Here is a 20,701-nt window from a genome sequence, read left to right on the forward strand (position 1 = left end):
CCTCAACAAAGAACCTCGCTGATGGTTTCACAAAACCATTAACCTTCCAGAAGCACGAGGAGTTCTGTGAGGGTCTGTGTATGGGGAAAGCATTGTTGGCTATTGTCCCCAGATGCAGGACAAGAGGGGGTGTGGAGTTTGGAACTGACAAGGTCAGAACTCTGTGGTGTCCTGTATCTGGGAGGAGGAGGAGGAGTAGAAGGAGGAGCTTGTCGCAGAGCAGTGAGTCACAGAGTCTCTCTGCGTTCAGACTTCCTTTCACTTCTCACTGAGCAGCAGCTTGGCACAGAAGCTGCGAGTGTGCTTTTGGAGCACGGCTGAGAATGCCTCCAAGTTCCGATGGAGGAGACTGATTTATGGCTTGTAAATAAACGCTTCTAGAGATAAGAACCGAACTGTCTCTGGACTTGATTTATCCCTCATCTCACACGGACCCAGGACTGCTGCGACTCTGCTCCCCTGCCAGGTCAGCTTCTGAACAGAGCTGCGCAATGGAAGCGTGACTGGACGCAGGGGTTTTATTTTCGCAAATTTTCCTTCTCCTATGGACTCCCTTCCCAGCTTATCCCAGTCTTGTCTGCCCCTCACTCCCCTCTACAGTACGTCCAGAAACCACCTTCTTGACCATGCGACCCACTCTTGGTCTTGCCTGCTCCATCGACAGCATTAAGAGGAAGTTTGAGTCCCATTAGCTACCTTCGTCTGGTTTAGCCAGCCAGTGGAAGCCGTTTCACAGGGTGTGGCCACTGTCACCTGCTGACAGCTTCTAGGAGCCACAAGTGAGATCAGCGTGCAGGAAGATGGGGACCAAAGGCAGACAAACTACCAGAGAAGGAGCACAATGTGTCCACCACCAGAAGTACTGCCCCCCAACTTCTCATAAACCCCAGCTGGAGGTTATCACCCTTCAACTACAGTGGGACCTTGGTTCTCAAACTTAATCTGTTCTGGAAGTCCGTTCCAAAACCAAAGCATTCCAAAACCAAGGCACGCTTTCCCATAGAAAGTAATGCAAAACGGATTAATCCATTCCAGACTTTAAAAAACAACCCCTAAAACAGCACTTTAACATGAATTTTACTATCTAACGAGACCATTGATGCATAAAAGGAAAGCAATAAACAATGCATCGCAGTCACACAATCAATCAATCAATCAGTAGCTGAAGTGGGTTCCACACAGTCACAAAAACAAAAAGAGCTGCAAAAACAAAAACAAAAAATAAATAGCAAAAACAGACAGACCTCAGCGGAACACTCAAAACGAAAGTGTGGCACTCAAATCTGAAGTGTAACACTCAAAACGGAGCATGTTCAGCTTCCGAAAAAAGTTCGCAAACAGGAACACTTACTTCTGGGTTTGCAGTGTTTGGGTTCCAAGTTGTTTGAGTACCAAGGCATTTGAGAACCAAGGTACCACTGTAATTGGGATAAAAAAATAGACAGAATGCCATATTTTTCCATGTATAAGACTAGGTTTCCCCCCCTAAAAAATAATGTACAAAATTTGGGGGCATCTTATACATGGGGGCGTCTTATAGACGGAAAAACACGGTAATTCCCCACATTCCAGCTCTCCTGCTCCAGATTTCTACCACTTCTTTCCCCCCACCCCACAAACATACAACATGGTGCCTCCACGTTTTCCCATTGCAAGGCCCAGATTTTGTCCCCACCCCACCCCACTCCACATGGTTAAGCAGGAGGGAAATCCTGTCCTGCAAAGATTCCTTGTTTACATGTCTGGCACACAGTTCCCCTAATGTGAGCACCAAAGAATTGCTTGCTTATTGCATTTATATCCCGGCTTTTTCCTCCCTGAAGCTTGAAGTGACTTACATGGTTCTACCACCACCACCACCCCATCTAATCCCCACAACACCCCTGTGCGATAGGTCTGGCTGAGAGGCAGTGACTGGCCCCCAGGTAAGCCAATGAACTTCGTGGCTGAGTTGGGGATTCGAACCCTGATCTCTAACCGCTGCACCACGCTGCCTCTCGGTGTGGATTGCTGATCCAGCCCCGTGGTTCTGCTCCATTCGTTTGTAGCTAGCCAGGCCCCAGTGGAGCAGAGCTAAATCACAGAACTACAGAGTTGGAAGGGATCACAAAGGTCATGCAGTCCAGCCCCCCCCCCCCGAGACCCCTTTGAAAGTCACTGGGGCATTTATATTTATATTTCTGAAGACAAGGATTACCGGTAAGTGTAAGGTATTGGCTGTGTTTAGAATAGATTTATGAAAGATTTAGAAAACTTATTGATTAGAATATTTGTATGAGATTGTATGGGGAAAATACGGAATAACAGATACAAATTCGCTTAAAATGTATATAGGAAGTGCAGTGTCAGCGATGGAAGTCAATCAGTGAAATGTTATCACTGAGATATTTGTAGAATAAATTTGGAAGAAATTCTTCCAATTTTTCTTCTTATTTTTTCTTTTTCCTTTTTCTTCCTTTTTTCTTTTTTGTTCTTTCTTATACATGTGTGCCTATCTGAAAAATATATGTATGTATGTATTTTGCTTGTATTTTGTAATAATTATGTTAAATAAAATTTAGTAAAAGAAAAAGAAAGCCACTGGGGCAGAAGATGGGCAAAAAGACAAGACAACCCCAGAGAGAACCTTGCAGACGCAGAGAAACGGTTGGCTTTTTGAGGACTTTATTATCATTTCCACATCTGTTTCGAGTTCCCTGTTGAGAATCTGCAGGTGGAGCACGAAGGTGTCTCAGGTGGAAGGAAGCTGAGAACACCCTCGTCCCATTTTAGGATCAGTGGATCGACGAAGCAAAAGGGTCCGTGGTCCCCCTCCCACAGCTGCCCCCCGGCTGACTCACCTGATGGCTTTGACCTTTATTAAAATCCATGGCCTTCCGAACTAATTCATTTTACCCCTTGCCCAGCTCATTTGAACCAAAGCTCAGAATACACAGGGAAGTGTCCTTTCCCATTGCAAAGGCGCATCGTCCATTTTTTGCACCATTGGAGGAACGTACATGGGATCGGCTTCTCCTCCCAGGGGCCAGTGGGGTCAGCTGTGAGCTTCCTTGGCCCGCCAGAGGCCTGTTCAAGCTCAGGGATTCTGGCGCCCGACCTCGTCTAGACTGAGATTGCCTTGGAAGTTTGGGGAGGAATGGAAAGGGTGGTCGAAAATGTAACACAAGAAAAAAGTCACGGAAACACACCCGAACATTTGGCTTGAAGGTGGGGTGCTCTCAAGCCTGCAAACGAGCAAGTTTATCCCCAAATTAAGATCTCGTCGGCGGGTTGCACAAGGTAGAAGCAAGCAAGCGTAACCAAAGCGAGAGTGATAATTGGCATTTCAGGATTCGGGCAAGCGATGAAATGTGACAAGAAGGACAGAGGAGAAAGTCCCCCTGGGAAACATGCACACATTTAAAGCACTCTTAAAAAGCAGAGACATCACTTTGCCAACAAAGGTCCGTATAGTTAAAGCTCTGGTTTTCCCAGTAGTGCTGTATGGAAGTGAGAGCTGGACCATAAAGAAGGCTGATCGCGAAAGAATGGATGCTTTTGAATTCTGGTGCTGGAGGAGACTCCTGAGAGTCCCATGGACTGCAAGAAGATCAAACCTCTCCATTCTGAAGGAAATCAGCCCTGAGTGCTCACTGGAAGGACAGATCCTGAAGCTGAGGCTCCAAGACTTTGGCCACCTCAGGAGAAGAGAAGACTCCCTGATGTTGGGAAAGATGGAGGGCCCAAGGAGAAGGGGACGACAGAGGACGAGATGGCTGGACAGTGTTCTCAAAGCTACCAGCATGAGTTTGACCAAACTGCGGGAGGCAGTGGAGGACAGGAGTGCCTGGCGTGCTCTGGTCCAGGGGATCACGAAGAGTCGGACACGACTAAATGACTAAACAACAACAACAACATCAACTATGCCGCTTTCAATGCCAAGGTTTTTTGTCCCTTGGGACTAAATCCTTTTGAACTTCTGAAAGCTTTGGGGCTTCTTTACACCTGCCAATTTCTCCCTATTGTGCTTAAGCAAAGATCCATGCTCAACTCAGTATTGCTAAAAGAGGGAATGAACTCATTGTGGATTCTGCACTAAGGGGGGGGCAGGAGCCAGATTCTGAAGCCGAAATCTCTGATCGGCATGACTTAGGTAAATCACTTGGTGGTGGCGCCCACCCGGTGGAACGCCCTCCCGTCAGATGTCAAGGAAATAAACAGCTATCTGACTTTTAGAAGACATCTGAAGGCAGCCCTGTTTAGGGAAGCTTTTAATTTTTGATGTTTTATTGTGTTTTTAATATTATGTTGGGAGCCACCCAGAGTGGCTGGGGAAGAAGAAGAAGAGTTTGGATTTGATATCCCGCTTTATCACTACCCGAAGGAGTCTCAAAGCGGCTCACATTCTCCTTTCCCTTCCTCTGTGAGGTGAGTGGGGCTGAGAGACTTCAGAGAAGTGTGACTGGCCCAAGGTCACCCAGCAGCTGCATGTGGAGGAACAGAGACACGAACCCGGTTCACCAGATTAAGAGTCCACCACTCTTAACCACTATACCACACTGGCTCTCTCTGGGGAAACCCAGCCAGATGGGCAGGGTATAAATAATAAGTTGTTGCTGTTGTTACAACCAATATAGTTTTGGATATAGCTGTGCATGTTCTGTTCCGCTGGCCACGGCGGAAGGGCCCAAAGCCATGCAGGAGGCAGGACAGCTGACCCTCAACCTCAGGGCATTCCGCTTCTGTTCCACAAACACAGAAGCCTTTGTGTCCTGCGTCAGCCCAGCTTCATCAAGCTGGTCTCCAGGAGGGCTAGAAACATGTTAGGGCTTCTTGGGTTGGCTGGCTGGTTGGTTTTGGAGTGGGAGCAGGGCTGTTAAATGGGATTTGCAGAAGGCCGAACTCAGTGCTGCCCTAGGCACTAAAACTCTGCATTTGCATCATCCTAGAATTATAGGTGCTTTTGAATTCTGGTGCTGGAGGAGACTCTTGAGAGTCCCATGGACTGCAAGAAGAACAAACTGATCCATTCTGAAGGAAATCAGCCCTGAGTGCTCACTGGAAGGACAGATCCTGAAGCTGAGGCTCCAGTACTTTGGCCACCTCATGAGAAGAGAAGACTCCCTGGAGAAGACACTGATGCTGGGAAAGATGGAGGGCACAAGGAGAAGGGGGCGACAGAGGATGAGATGGTTGGATAGTGTTTGCGAAGCTACCAGCATGAGTTTGACCAAACTGCGGGAGGCAGTGGAAGACAGGAGTGCCTGGCATGCTCTGGTCCAGGGGGTCACGAAGAGTCGGACACGACTAAATGACTAAACAACAACAACAACAACAGAATTATAGGGCTGGAAGGGGCAAAGGGTCATCTAGACCAACTACCGATGGTGCAAGTGTTTGCATAATCGCAAATTGCACCAATGCCATTGATGGCGCTCTCCTGTTTGGATTTTCAAAGCAATAGGGAACCTTGGGATTCTGGGAGGAGAAAGCGTGCAATATCAGTAGACGGAAGAGACTGCTGCTTGCATCCAAGGAGGAATTAAAGGAAGCATGAGGGGTTCACAATTCACATTAAGCTGCAGTGTGGACAGAGCCGTAGACCAGGAGGTCTTGCATGTAGAAGGTCCCATATTCATTCCCCAAAGGCGTCTTCCAGAGAGGGCTGGAAAAGAATCCCTTGCCTGAAACCCTGGCGAGCTGCTGTCCATCAGTGTAGACAATACTGAGATGAATGAACCCATGTCCCGACTTGGCAGCTGTTCCTCTCCTCCTAGGGTTGTGGGGCATGTGTGTGTGTGCAGCAGCCAAAAACTAAATCGCCCATCCGCTAGATGGGTGTGGTGGTGGATGCAGAAGCAGCGGCCATGTCCGTAGCATCCAATTTCTGGCTCGACACAGGACTGTAGAGTTGGAAGGGACCCCCAGGGCCCCTGGACATGCTGTTGCCCACCCCCCACGGTCCAAGAGCTGCACCCCAGCACCACCTATGGCATCCCAAGGGGTCTTGGGGTTCACCTGTCCAGCTCACACTTCCCTGGGTGCCCATCAGAAATGCCCTAGTCCTGCCAGCGGATTGGACCTTCTGCCAGCACCGTCCGCCAGCCCTGCGTGACCCACATTTTGCAGGGCAAGTTCTCCTTCCAAAAAATGATGATGATGATATCGCAGCAGCCGGCTGAGGAGCAGGAAGGAGGCTTTGCTGGCATGCTTCCTGCTCCTCTGGGGCATCTCAGATGGCTTTGCCCATGATGAGGACGCTCATGATGAATACCATGGCGAAGAAGACCCACATGAAGAAGCGGTCCATCACCTTGGCGATCTTCTTCCACTCCCCGGTCCGCCTGGAAGCCGCCTTCTGGTCCCGGAAGCAGTTGGCAATGTACTCCACGTTCCTGAGGATGCTGTGGTGGTGGCAGAGGCAGCGGCTCTTGGCGCAGGGGGCCTGATCCGCAGACTCGCCCTCCCCGCCCTCCAGGTCCACGTACTGGCTGCCCTCGCCCCAGCCGGGCTGCTCCGAGGGGCTGCTGGGCCCCTGCGAAGGAGACCGGCGGGGCAGGGCTTCCTCGCCGGGGGATCTCCCCCTGCCCACCCCCCGCGTGGGGCCCCCGCCGTTGGCCACGCGGGCTTTGGGGGCGGGCTCTGGCTCCGGCCGGGGGCTCCTGCAGCTCTCCCCCACTTCGTAGACGAAGAAGATGCGGGCCATGTACTGCAGGATGAGCTTCTTGGCCCACCTGGGGACGGGTTTGGCGCCAGGGCCGCAGTGGTGGATGTTCATGATGAAGATGGTCAAGGCGGTCGAGGCCGTGATCATGGTCATGGTGGCGATGTAGTATTTGCCTGCAGGTGGAGGGGTCGGGGAGCGGGGGACGGACGGACAAGAGGAGACGCTCCTTTAGCACCTGAGAGCGGCCATCTCACCAATCCGGGGTGCTGGGCTACAACTCCCATCAGATCTCACCAGGAGCCTGAAATTGAGGGAGCACCAGGCTGGGGAAGGCAACATGAGACCTTCGCAGGTATTATTAATATGTATTATTATTATTGTTATATTTTATTAGTTATTACCCCCCCCCATCCAGGTGGGTTTCCCCAGCCACTCTGGGCACCTCCCACAATAAAAAACACACAATAAAAACAGAATAAAACATCAATTATTATTACTATTATTATTATTATTATTATTTTAAAAATTATTAAAAATTTTAAAAACTATTACAGTGGTACCTCGGGTTAAGTACTTAATTCGTTCCAGAGGTCCGTTCTTAAGCTGAAACTGTTCTTAACCTGAAGCACCACTTTAGCTAATGGGGCCTCCTGCTGCCGCCGCGCCACCAGAGCACGATTTCTGTTCTTATCCTGAAGCAAAGTTCTTAACCCAAGGTACTATTTCTGGGTTAGCGGAGTCTGTAACCTGAAGCGTATGTAATCTGAAGTGTATGTAACCCAAGGTACCACTGTAAATTTATTAAATTTTTTAAAAATATTAAAATTTAAAAAAAACCTGCCCTCCCCAGCCAAGACCAGGCTCAGGGCGGCTAACACCAGGTATAAAACCAATTGATTAAAATACAACTTAAAAACAAAATTAAAATGCAACATTAAATGCAACCTCATTTCAGTAGAAACTCAAATCAAAAACTTTTTTGGGGATGAAAATGTCAAATCTTCACCAAGGCCAATTATCCAGACTGGTCCTACGTGGGCCAGAAAAAAGCCAGGGAAGTCCCCAACTAGGAGTTCCATCACAGAAGGAGAAAGGAAAAAGGAAAGAGGGGAAGGGGATCAAGTTGATTCCAAGCCAAAGGCCAGGGGGAACAACTCCGTCTTACAGGCCCTGCGGAAAGAAATCAGATCCTGCAGATGTCAACCCCAAACATGCAATATCCCTTTTTTCAGTTTCCTTGTTTCTGGGCGGGGTCCAGAGATGCTACAATCCTCACCTTCTCCCCCCAGGGATTACTCACCGATGAGGGGCACGTTCTCCGAAGGGGGCATGCTCTCGGCCACCAGCAGCTGGAAGACGGTCAGTGCCAGGAGGACAGTCACCCCCAGGGACACCTTCTCCCCGGAGTCGGCCGGGAGGTAGAAGCCCAGCGGGGCCAGGAAAGAGATCATGATGCAGGGGAGAAGCAGGTTGAAGATGTAGAAGGAAGCCCTCCTCTTGAGGAGCAGCGTGTAGGTGACGTCCGGGTAGGGCTCCGAGCAGCACCCGTAGGTGACCACGCTGCGCTTGGCCGGCATTCCCAGCACCTCCCATTCCACATTCTCCACGAAGTCCGTCAGGTCCCCCGTCTCCTGCTTGTTCAGGATGTCGATCTGGTTGCCGTTGTACGTCCAGGAGCCAAAGGTCAGTCGGCACTGCTGGCCGTCAAAGGGGAAGTAGGAGACGTCCACCTTGCAGGAGCTCTTGGTGATGGCCGGAGAGTCCCACATGATCTGGCCGTCCGAGTGGATCACCACGTTGGTCTCCATCGAGCCCGTGAACTGGTCGTCGGCGCTGGAGGAGGGGAAAGGAGAGAAATAAGTATTATTGTTATTATTTATACTCCACCCATCTGGCTGGGTTTCCCCAGCCACTCTGGGAGGCTCCCAACAGAATACAGTGGTACCTCGGGTTAAGTACTTAATTTGTTCCGGAGGTCTGTTCTTAACCTGAAACTGTTCTTAACCTAAAGCACCACTTTAGCTAATGGGGCCTCCTGCTGCCGCCGCGCCGCTGGAGCACCATTTCTGTTCTCATCCTGAAGCAAAGTTCTTAACCTGAAGCACTATTTCTGGGTTAGCGGAGTATGTATCCTGAAGCATAACCCGAGTTATCACTGTATTAAAAACAAAAAATAGGGGGTGTCTTATACATGGTGGTGTCTTATAGACGGAAAAATGTGGTAATTCCCCACATTCCAGCTCTCCTGCTCCAGATTTCTACCACTTCTTTCCCCCCACCCCACAAACATACAACATGGCACCTCCACGTTTTCCCATTGCAAGGCCCAGATTTTGTCCCCCACCCCACCCCACTCCACGTGGTTAAGCAGGAGGGAAATCCTGTCCTGCAAAGATTCCTTGTTTACATGTCTGGCACACAGTTCCCCTAATGTGAGCACCAAAGAATTGCTTGCTTATTGCATTCATATCCTGGCTTTTCCTCCCTGAAGCTTGAAGTGACTTACATGGTTCTACCACCACCACCACCCCATCTAATCCCCACAACACCCCTGTGCGATAGGTCTGGCAGCATTAAACATTAAAAACTTCCCTAAACAAGGCTGCCTTCAGATGTCTTCTAAAAGTCAGATAGTTTATTTTCTTGGCGTCTGATGGGAGGGCATTCCACAGGGTGGGCACCACCACCAAGAAGGCCCTCTGCCTGGTTCCCTGTAACCTCACTTCTCACAGGGAGGGAACCGCCAGAAGGCCTTGGCGCTGGACCTCAGTGTCCAGGATGGACGATGGGGGTGGAGATGCTCCTTCAGGTATACTAGACCGAGGCCGTTTAGGGCTTTCAAGGTCAGCACTTTGATTTGTGCTCAGAAACATACTGGGAGCCAATGAAGGTCTTTCAGGTGTTATGTGGTCTCGGCGGCCGCTCCCAGTCACCAGTCTGGCTGCCGCATTCTGGAATAATTGCAGTTTCCGAGGAAGTGTCAGTGCTGAGTCAAGAAAGCAGCTCTCCGTTTTCAGGAGAACATCCATTTCATTTGATTTAGAGTGGTACCTCGGTTTTCGAACGTAATCCATTCTGAAACGTTCGAAAACCGAAGCAATTACTTCCGGAAGCATTTACTTCCGGAAAACTCAATAGGGAAGCCATGCAGCACGTTTCAGTCCCGAAAAGCATTCGAAAACCGAAGCAGTTACTTCCGGGTTTTTGTTTGACTTTCGAGATGTTCAAAAACCGGGGTACCATTGTACTATAATCCTACGCTGCTTTTCACTCATGTGAGTCACAAAGCGGCTTACATACAATAAATAATAACTACTATTAATAACTATTTTAGAACTATCATAATAATAATGGTCAAGGGGTTTAGATAATCAAAATTTATGTGTTGTAAAACAGCTAATAAAAAGGAGTAGAAAAAAAACATGGGGAAAGGAGGGGTGTAAAGTCAATAAGAAACTTTGTATGTTAAAAAAATTGTATAATGATAAATGGTTTGAAATATTGTTGGAGACTTAATACAAATGATATAAAAACAATAAATAGTAACTTAGTAAAGTAACTTAGTAAAGGGACCCCTGACCATTGAGTCCAGTCGTGGCCGACTCTGGGGTTGCGGTGCTCATCTCACTTTATTGGCTGAGGGAGCCGGCGTACAGCTTCCGGGTCATGTGGCCAGCATGACTAAGCCGCTTCTGGCGAACCAGAGCAGCGCACGGAAACGCCATTTACCTTCCCACCAGAGTGGTACCTATTTATCTACTGGCACTTTGACATGTACTTTGACTGCTAGGTTGGCAGGAGCTGGAACTGAGCAACAGGAGCTCACCCCGTCACAGGGATTCGAACCGCCGACCTTCCAATCGGCAAGCCCAAGGCTCAGTGGTTTAACCCACAGCGCCACTTGCAACATATATAAAATAATGAACAAATCAACAATAAAACAATCACCTTCTATAAATCATTAGCAAAACAACTTATAAAATGGATTAAACAGCACAACCACAAGAAGCCATTTTATAAAATTTGCAGAGCGTTCCAGGACTCATAACCCACAAAACAATATGAAGAACATTAGCAGACTAACAACCAAAAACAAACTTAAAGCACTGCTGAATCCAGACACTTTCTCTCCCTGCTCCCGTGACTCATAGTCTTCCACTTAGTTCATCAAAAAACACCTTCGCAGAACATCTTTTAAAGGGAAGGGCTGTGGTGCCACAGGGGGCCTTCTGTGAAACCTACTTGTTATACAGAACGATGTCCGGCCTCCAGACATAGCTGCTTGGGATCCGTATGGTGTCAATGCCATCGTAAGCCTCCTTCTCCCAGCTCAGGTAGGCGTCCACCCACACCTGCCGGATCCACAGGTAAGCCGTCAAGATTTGATTCCTCTCATCCTGCAAGGCAAGAGGGAAAACAACCTCAGATACAGGGTGCAAGGAGCACACCTTATGCTCTGCTTTTCTTGCAGAGCGGGGCATCGGATGGAGAATCTGGGGAAAATCGGCTTTCACACACACACACACACACACACACACCCATTGCAATACCTCCTTTTTTTCTTTAGAGGCGAGGAAGAAATAGACCAAGTGCCATTGCCCAGTCTGGTTTCTAATCCTAATTGCTAAAAACTGGAAAAAAGAAACTGTGCCAACAGAAAAGGAATGGCAAGACAAACTGTTATCTAGTACGGTATATTGTACTGGCTAGATTAACAGAAGCAATTAGAGATCACACTAGACAAGAGTTTCAAAAAGCATGGGGAAAACGCAGGGAATACTTCACAAAACAGTGCCCTAAAATACATACCTGGACTTGTTTTGATTAATGTCTTCAGGAGACTTTGTGGATATTTAAGTTATAATTAGAAAATTCTTAATAATTATTCATAAAGGAAACATTTATAGGAAGTAAATAAGGAGGCCAGATACAGGTAAAGGAAGTCTTTTATCTGGTTGTTTGTATTGTTGTATGTTATGCCCATTGTATGTTAAAAGTAAAGGTAAAGGGACCCCTGACCATTAGGTCCAGTCATGGCTGACTCTGGGGTTGCGGCGCTCATCTCGCTTTACTGGCCGAGGGAGCCGGCATACAGCTTCTGGGTCATGTGGCCAGCATGACTAAGCCGCTTCTGGCGAACCAGAGCAGTGCACGGAAACGCCGTTCACCTTCCCGCCAGAGCGGTACCTATTTATCTACTTGCACTTTGACGTGCTTTTGACTGCTAGGTTGGCAGGAGCAGAGACAGAGCAACGGGAGCTCACCCTGTCGATCAGCCAGCCCTAGCCATTTGCTTACCTCCCTGAAATGCAAAAAAAAAGTCATATTTCATTTAGATGGAGATTGAATGAAGACTTATTAGATGATCAAAAAACAAGATGAGCGCCACAACCCCAGAGTTGTCCACGACTGGACCTAATGGTCAGGGGTCCCTTTACCCTTTAAGCAAATGGCGAATGAAAGTCTTTCAGTTGGGGAAAGAGAACTCAAAGCAGTTTGGCAAAACAGGGCCCTTGCCCTAGCCAACCAAGACCAAAACCCCTTGCAATGGGGTGCAAGACACAGTGGATCTATCCATAGCCGTTCAGCCTCTTCCGACAAGAGCGCTCCGACCTGCAGCTGCATTTGAAGCCGCTTGCACCCGCCGTCCAAGCACCAAAGGACTCACCATGTCGATGATCTGGGACAGGGTGACCTGCAGCGTGACATTGAGAGCTCTGTCTGTGTCTTCCGCTGGACGCAGCGCATTGGAGTAGTTGGCAAACAGGTCACTGAGCAGCTTGTAGGCAAACTTGCCCTGAGCCCCTGAGCAGCCTGGGGAAAAAGGAGGCCAAGTTGTGGGGCAGGGAGAAGGGGGTGGGGAGAGAACAAAGGAAAGGTCCATGTCAGCTGTTTCCAAAATATTTAAAGGCCACCAAAACCTTGGTTCCATAAATGCCTGTGCCCCCTTCTCTACCCTATGAAAAGCGGAATGACAGTTTGCACAACCCACTAAGAAAGATAGGAACACAAGAAACTTCAAAGCAACAGCAATTTAGTTGCACATTTATTGGAAATCCAGTTAAAACTATTTCACAGAATCGTAGAGTTGGAAGGGACAACAAGGGTCATCCAGTCCTAATATATAATTTTTATTAAATTGTCTAATTTACATTTCAAAATATTCATTTAAACAACCTTAAATCAATGACTTCCCATCTTCTCTTTTGGTGGTTCATTTTGCATACCACACATCCCTGCATATTTTACATGAACTAAACCATTGTTACATCCATCAAAACTTATATATACTGTTGAATTTATCTTAGTGCTACCAGCGTTTTTAAATGAACACAATTTCCACCCATATATTCAGTGAACGTTTTACATTCTTCTTTAAACGTACATGTTTCTTGTTCTCTAATTCTGTATTCAAAACAAAAAAAAAATTTCCTTCCAGTAGCACCTTAAAGACCAACTAAGTTAGTTCTTCGTATGAGCTTTCGTGTGCATGCACACTTCTTCAGATACACTGAAACAGAAGTTGCCAGATCCTTCTATATAGTGAGAAGGTGGGGAGGGGTATTACTCAGAAGGGTGGAGGGAATGGGTGGTTGGCAGATAGCTGAGATGAGCCTGTTGACGACTCTTAACGACTGCAATAGGTCTTACAGGAAAAAGCAAGGGGTGAGAAGGTGAAAAATGGCTTTGTCATGTATAATGAGATAAGAATCCAATGTCTTTGTTCAGACCAGGTCTCTCCATGGTTTTAAGTTTGGTAATGAGTTGCAATTCAGCAGCTTCTCTTTCCAGTCTATTTCTGAAATTCCTTTGTAGTAATACAGCTACTTTAATTCTGATTCTAATTAATTAATTAATTATAATTAATTCTAATTCTGTATGTTAAGTTTGTACAAGGATCATTTAGTCCAACCCCTCCAACATGCCCAACATGGGGCTCAAACCCCCAACCCTGAATTTAAGAATTCAGCTGCTCTACCAGCTTAGCTATCCCAACTGAGCTATTTCATTTATTTCACTCAACAAAACTGATGAACTTGAAAGGGACATTGCCCTGCTACATCCCTGCTGGAAGCATATTTCACAGCACAGTAAATTCCTGACTTTTGGTCTGTTAACCCCGCTGGACCTCTGGTTAACCCCGCTGGACCTCCAGTTATTTCCAGACCCTGGGATCGATGGAGGACAGGTTATTCCTCCTGGCAAACTGCCTGGTGCGTGCTGGATCACCAGTCCTTCCTCGCTCCCAGAATCCGAGTAACCAAATGTCCCTTCGTGGTTGCCATCTGTTGTAAACAAAAAACTGCCCTTTTTCCCTTATGGGGTATCCAAGAGTCCATATATAGGTTCCCTATTGGTAGGAGAAAATAACAGAGGCCAACCAGAGAATATTGAGAAGCAAAGCAGCTAGTAAGCTTGATCTTTATTGATCTGTTGTAACAGGGTGCTCCCCTCACACGCAGGAAAGGAGGAGGAACCCAGAACAATTCAAATACTATTCAAATACAGACATACCCTTAAGACAGGATTTGTGAAGGAAAAGACAATGGGGAGGCTTTTCCATTTTCCTTTGACCTTGCAGAGAAAACATTTGGTCAGTTTGGGAATCAAAACGGTTCCAGGTCGGTCTTCCTGTGCTGATCTATGTACGTGCTTGGTTGGTACACTTGTGAACATTTAACATATATCTAAGACCTCAGAATTCCTATCACAGGGTGTGGGTGCCAAAGGTTGCCTCTCAGTTGATGGAAATCGCTGCCTCCTGTGGGAGTGTTAGCAGAGAAATATGAGGGCTCGCTTGCACACAAAAAAACAAGGACACCAGCCAGGAATACCAGAGCAAAATAGCAGCCAGTAGGCTTGGTCTTTATTGAAGACTGTCGAGACAGGACTCCCACCTGCAACCAGGTGGAACAAGATGGAAGCCCCAAACAAAAGAGAATCCAAACTTTTATTAGCTGCTAATCCCCATGTTAGGGACGCGGGTGGCACTGTGGTCTAAACCACAGAACCTAGGGCCTGCCGATCAGAAGGTCGGCAGTTTGAATCCCCGCGACGGGGTGAGCTCCCATCGCTCAGTTCCTGCTCCTGCCCACCTAGCAATTTGAAAGCATGTCAAAGTGCAAGTAGATAAACAAGTACCACTCCGTCAGGAAGGTAAACGGCATTTCCGTGCGCTGCTCTGGTTCGCCAGAAGCGGCTTAGTCATGCTGGCCACATGACCCGGAAGTTGTACGCCAGCTCCCTCGGCCAATAAAGCGAGATTAGCGCTGCAACCCCAGAGTCGTTCGCGGCTGGACCTAATGGTCAGGGGTCCCTTTAATCCCCATGTTAAACCCCCCCAAACTACCTCACTAATACATCACGGTTACATCATGAAAGGGGAGGTCTTGTGTCAGTAATCTGAGCATCCTGGACCCTGCCCCATGGTTCTCCTTGCCCTCCATCAAACACCCATGGAGTGTAACAAAAGAGATATTTACATTTCCCTGTTTCGCAGCCAAATTAATCACACCCTTTTGTCTTCATCTGGGTTTGTTATTTCTGGAATGGCTACCTGTCTGGCACTCAGGTATCAGGATGCCAGGGATTATCACTCAGGCAGAGGGGCTGCTGAGTAGCTGAGCGCACATGTCTAGATGAATTTCTGAAGTTTTCCCAATGAGCCAGTACATAGATACATCTATCAGTGAATTCTTACATTTGGTATCGTGCAGCAGAGGCCCTTTGAATAGCTAGGAAGAAACTGTGATGAAGTGTTTTGTGGGGACAAATCACAAAAGTCACAGAAGTGATTGTGCTGGTTTTGGTAGTGGGCTGCATGTGCATGATATCTGCTGGAGGGGCAACCCCCCCCAACCTGTACATAAATTCCTGCAACAGGAGGGAGTTCCATAGATTAACTCTGTGCTGCCGGAAGAAGGACTTGCTTTTTATCGGTCCTGAATCTTCCCACGTTGAGCTTCATTGGACGCCCACAAGTTCTACGCTACAAGAAAGGGAGAAAAATGGTCCTCTCCCCATGTACAACTTTCATGTGACAGATGCCCCCCCCATCCTCTGCTTAAAAACCCCCCAAGGAAGGAGACCCTGCCACTTCCTTGGAAAGTGTCCATTCCACTGTGGAACAGCTCTTACCACCAGAAAGTTATTCCTGGTGTTTAGCTGGGATCTCATTTCTTTGCCATTTGAGTCCGCCAGAAAACAAACTGGCTCCATCTTCCATGGGGCAGCCCTCCAGAGTCAGACACAGGCTTGCCGTTGGAGGGAAGGGGCGTTTGGGATCCCTGGGGTCTTGTCCAGGGCCAATAGGGCCATCCCCCCCCCCCCGCACACTCAGGCGCAGTGCGGCAAGACTCCGCAGGCCACCTGCTCTGGATTTCTTCCGCTCACCAAGCACGGGGGTCACATTCGCAGCCCTGTCCCGGGGCAGAATCCCACAGAGGAGAAGCTCCAAAAGGGCCGTTTGTCCGAGGGGACTCTTCTGAGCAGTTGCAAGCGACCCTCCTCGGTGCCTTGCAGGGTTAAGGCATTGCACATGGGTGCAAAGACAGACTCCCCACATGGAAGCCCTGTGAACACGGCTTTCGTTCCACAACATGTGCAGAGAGGATCTCTTCCTTCCTGTGCTGCAGCCAAGACTTCCCGAGTGAGAGGGCAGCCGACGGCAGCCTGAAGTAGCCCCAGTCAGCATAATAATAATAATAATTATTATTATTATTATTTGCATTTATATTCCACCTCTTCCTCCCAGGAACTCAAGGTGGTGAACATGGTTCTCCCTGTCCTCGTTTAACCCCAGCCATGACCCTGAGAGGTAGACTAGGCTGAGGGGGAGAGGGACTGGCCCAGAGTCATACCCAGAGAGGTTTGTGGCCCAGTGTGGGGATTTGAACCCAGGGCCTAGTCCAACACTCTAACCACTACACCCCGCTGCCTCTCACCCACAGAAGGCATGCTCTGCCTCCTTCCAACACAGTGGAGCTAGCCTGAAGTGCCCATCATGCCACTTTTAAAAGGACAGTTTTCATCCAGCATTACTAAAGGATGGTTACACCTCTATCCATTTTACAAGCAGGGAAACCGAGGCTGGGAGACTGATTTAGAATCATTGAAAGGTAGCGTTGGAGGGGACCCAGGGGCATCTAGTCCAACTCCCTGCAATACAGAAATTGCAGCTAAATTTGCCCAGGGCTCCTTAGCTAGTCCATGCGAAGGGTAGGATTTGAACCCAGACCTTCTCTCTCTTCGCCAGATGGAGCCACCTACATTACTTGGACCCCACCGGCTCTCCCCTGTCGGCACCTGTCTCTTCCTCCGTTTTTTAAGCTCCTAAACAGGCAGGGGATGTTGCAAGATCCGTCCTTTCCTCGGTTTGAAAGTTTAATGACGGGTGTCCCATTTCCCTGGCAGGCGCGTCTATTGACATCTTGCAAGGTTCGCTTACAGATCAAGACACACACGTTTCCAGTCCCTAACCAGCTGCATTTCCAAAGCGCAGCCTGGCCTGCATTTCCTCGCAAGAGGGCGATTGAATTGCAATTTAGCTGATGGCAATTCCAGGACGCAAACTCTCCGGGGCCAAGTTTCTATGGAGCTGTTAGGACAAACCTCCCCGCCGTGAAAACAACTCTTTTCCCAAGTATGAAACGAATCGCAAAGACAAACGCACGGGTCCTGAGGAGGAGCAGGTAGAATTCTCTCCCAGGTGGGAGGTCAAATGCGAAACCTTAGAATTTGCAGCTGGCCCGGGAGGGGGGGCAGGGGGGCAGCCGCTTGATCGAAGGCTTGCAAAATTCCAGGAGGAAGCAGCCTTTTGCTTACAAGCAAAACTCCTTGAAGCAAGCATCAGAGAGAGAGGGAAAGCAGAATAATTTCCTTGCACCACATTTGCACGGCCCCTTCTGCTAATAAGAAGCAAAGAAGAAATCAAGGCACCATAAAGGAGAGGTGCAAAGCCTTTTGAAAGTCTTACCTGGAGCCAAGAGCAGACCCAGCAAAGAGGCAGACAGGAGGCAGGTGCCCATCCAAGGATTCGGAGACATCTTCATCCTTGCCAAGGTGAACCTGGGGGGTGGGAGGTGGCGAATCTCGGAAGCGGCTGGAAGGAGGGCTTTAAGTCATCCGGAGAGCATGGCTGCGTGAGTCAGCGAGGAGAAGGCAGAGGAGGCAATCCAGAGGAACCCTTTGTGTGTGTGGAAGGTCCAGTGCGTGTAAACTCTGCGCTGTGCAACTCAGCCTGTCTTTTCTTTGACAGCCACCGATGGATTTTCCTTACCTAGAGTGGAAAAAAAAGCAGCCGGCCAGCCGGTCGTAGGTGACATCAGGTGGAAGGAGCAGCCTCGGAGGTTGCAAATGAACCTCTGGCAAAAGATCCGCCCTGCACAGCCAACCTAAGGAGTTGTGTGTGTGTGTGTTAAGGCAGCAGAGACACGGCAGGTCAAGGTGAGTTTGGGTTTTGCTCATCAGCCTGTTTTAGACTGCAGTCGTCTGGAAGAAAGGGGCACAAAGGCCTCGCCGGCTGGTGAAAGCAAACTGTGCCATCTGCGAAACAAAAGGAAACTTTCGTTTCCGAATGTGCACAATCATTCTGGAATCCCAGGTGTACAGCATCAGCTTGGTGGTCGTTCGGCATTCCACAAAAATCCAGTCTTTTGGCACTCACTGCAGAAGCCAGGTGACAATTATAGAAGGAAGTCTTCTGGACGCCGTAAGGCCCAGCAGACTGGCAGAGCGACTCCTCTGAAAACTGCAAGCCGCTGGACTGTGCCAACAACCAGAGCGCTGGATGAGACCCAAGGGGTCTATCTGGTTCAGTGTCCCCATTTCCCGCAGTAAGAGGCGGATTTAGGGGAGCGTGACTGGTTCCGTCACACTGGGCATGGAGCCTTTGGGGCGCCACAGGGGATGCTGTGAGTATTATTCAGAATGAAGCAAGAGAGGTGGGGAGGTGCCGAGTTTTGGCAAGGCACATGATGGTGCTGAAATTTGAAACCCCCAGGTCTGCCTCTGCCCCCAGGTCTGCCTCTTCTGGGAAGCCCCCAGGCACCATGTGGAAGGAAAGTAGCTCTATCCCTACATTACAGGGGGTTGGACTTTATGACCCCTGGGGTCCTTTCTAGGGCTGGCTGATATCTGGTTTTCAGCCTTGCGATATATCACCAGCTAAACATCGAAATACACTGATGTGTCACGATGTCTGAAATAAGGGTGAAGCTATGTAGAGGCTAAGGGTGGCGCTGTGATCTAAACCACAGAGCCTAGGGCTTGCCAATCAGAAGGTTGGCGGTTCGAATCCCCACAATGGGGTGAGCTCCCGTTGCTCGGTCCCTGCTCCTGCCCACCTAGCAGTTCGAAAGCACGTCAAAGTGCAAGTAGATAAATAGGTACCACTCCGGCGGGAAGGTAAACGGCATTTCCGTGCGCTGCTCTGGTTCACCAGAAGCAGCTTAGTCATGCTGGCCACATGACTCGGAAGCTGTACGCCGGCTCCCTCGGCCAGTAAAGCGAGATAGACTGGACCTAACAGTCAGGGGCCCCTTTACCCTTTACCTTTATGTAGAGGCTGGCTGGCTGGTTTTTTTGCCATTGTGATTTTTGTGCACGCAAACACATCATGATTCACAATATAATGGCAGGTCAAAAATTATGAAACTTGTTATGGATATATCGCCCAGCCTTAGTGCCTTCCAGCTCTACAGTTCTATGTGTGGGATGTAATCCGGGAATCAGCGTGTTATTACATGAGTATGTGTGCTTTTATTTAAACTGCATCTCTGAGTTATTTTTTTCGGGCATAGGAAGCCATTCATTCTTTTTCCTTCAAAATACAGTGCGGCCCCCCCACAAGGTCTGAGGGACAGTGGACTGGCCCCCTGCTGAATAAGTTTGCTGACCCCTGCTCTAGTCACACTGCCACCTCTCTACTCTTCCATCTTCCCTTTTCGTCCTGCGAACTTCCTGGACTGAACTGCTGGCTGCCAGCCAAGCAGTCCCCCAGGTAATCTCCCATATGGGGTAAACCTGTTTGTACATGTTCGTAAGTTTAAGTCCAAAGCCTGCCTTCAGGGATCACTCTGTGCTCTGCCTGATCCTTAGTAAAACTGAGTGGTAAAACCCCAGTGGTACCTCGGGTTAATTCGTTCCGGAGGTCCGTTCTTAACCTGAAGCACCACTTTAGCTAATGGGGCCTCCTGCTGCCGCTGCACCGCCGGAGCACGATTTCTGTTCTCATCCTGAAGCAAAGTTCTTAACCTTAAGCACTATTTCTGGGTTAGCGGAGTCTGTAACCTGAAACGTCTGTAACCCAAGGTACCACTGTACTTTTTGTTACTTATCAGTAAGACTGTGATCACTGCAGATGGTGACAGCAGCCACAAAATTAAAAGACGCCTGCTTCTTGGGAGAAGGGCAATGACAGGCCTAGACAGCATCTTGAGAAGTAGAGATGTCACCTTGCCAACAAAGGTCCGTATAGTTAAAGCTCTGGTTTTCCCAGTAGTGATGTATGGAAGTGAGAGCTGGACCATAAAGAAGGCTGATCGCCGAAGAATGGATGCTTTTGAATTCTAGCGCTGGAGGAGACTCCTGAGAGTTCCATAGACTGCAAGAAGATCAAACCTCTCCATTCTGAAGGAAATCAGCCCTGAGTGCTCACTGGAAGGACAGATCGTGAAGCTGAGGCTCCAGTACTTTGGCCACCTCACGAGAAGACTCCCTGGAGAAGACCCTGATGTTAGGAAAGATGGAGGGCACAAGGAGAAGGGGGCGACAGAGGACGAGATGGTTGGATAGCGTTTTCGAGGTTACCAGCATGAGTTTGACCAAACTGCGGGAGGCAGTGGAGGACAGAGGTGCCTGGCGTGCTCTGGTCCATGGGGTCATGAAGAGTCGGACACGACTAAATGACGAAACAGCAACAACAAAGTAAGACTGTGGTGTCTTTATTCTTTTAGGAGGGATTCAAGGGGTCTTACCAGGAACATATTAGAACACATTTCAATCTGGACAAGCCAGATTGAATTGCTTATTGACTTAAGAAACTCACATGAGTTT

The 20,701-nt window shown here is 48.7% G+C and overlaps 1 protein-coding gene across 1 annotated transcript; it reads right to left on the reverse strand.

Annotated features, from left to right (window-relative positions):
* Nucleotides 1-2,647: 2,647 nt before the first annotated feature.
* On the reverse strand, nucleotides 2,648-18,424 carry CHRNA10 (cholinergic receptor nicotinic alpha 10 subunit). The gene is made up of 5 exons (XM_083609952.1): nucleotides 17,622-18,424; nucleotides 12,315-12,460; nucleotides 10,889-11,043; nucleotides 7,947-8,479; nucleotides 2,648-6,819 (listed from the first exon to the last, which is right to left on the reverse strand). Exons 1-5 carry the CDS (start codon nucleotides 17,695-17,697, stop codon nucleotides 6,212-6,214), a joined length of 1,518 nt encoding a protein of 505 aa, XP_083466078.1. The 5' UTR covers nucleotides 17,698-18,424; the 3' UTR covers nucleotides 2,648-6,211.
* Nucleotides 18,425-20,701: the final 2,277 nt, after the last annotated feature.

This window comes from Podarcis filfolensis (assembly GCF_964270895.1).
Source record: "Podarcis filfolensis genome assembly, chromosome: 4".
Lineage (NCBI taxonomy): Eukaryota > Metazoa > Chordata > Lepidosauria > Squamata > Lacertidae > Podarcis > Podarcis filfolensis.

Coding starts and splice junctions, on each gene's coding strand:
- CHRNA10 (XM_083609952.1), bottom strand. CDS start 17,697: ATGAAGATGTCTCCGAATCCTTGGATGGGCACCTGCCTCCTGTCTGCC. Junction 11,044..12,314: donor TGTCCCAGATCATCGACATG/GTGAGTCCTTTG, acceptor CTTGCCTTGCAG/GATGAGAGGAATCAAATCTT. Junction 8,480..10,888: donor GACATCGTTCTGTATAACAA/GTAGGTTTCACA, acceptor CCCCTCCTCCAG/CGCCGACGACCAGTTCACGG.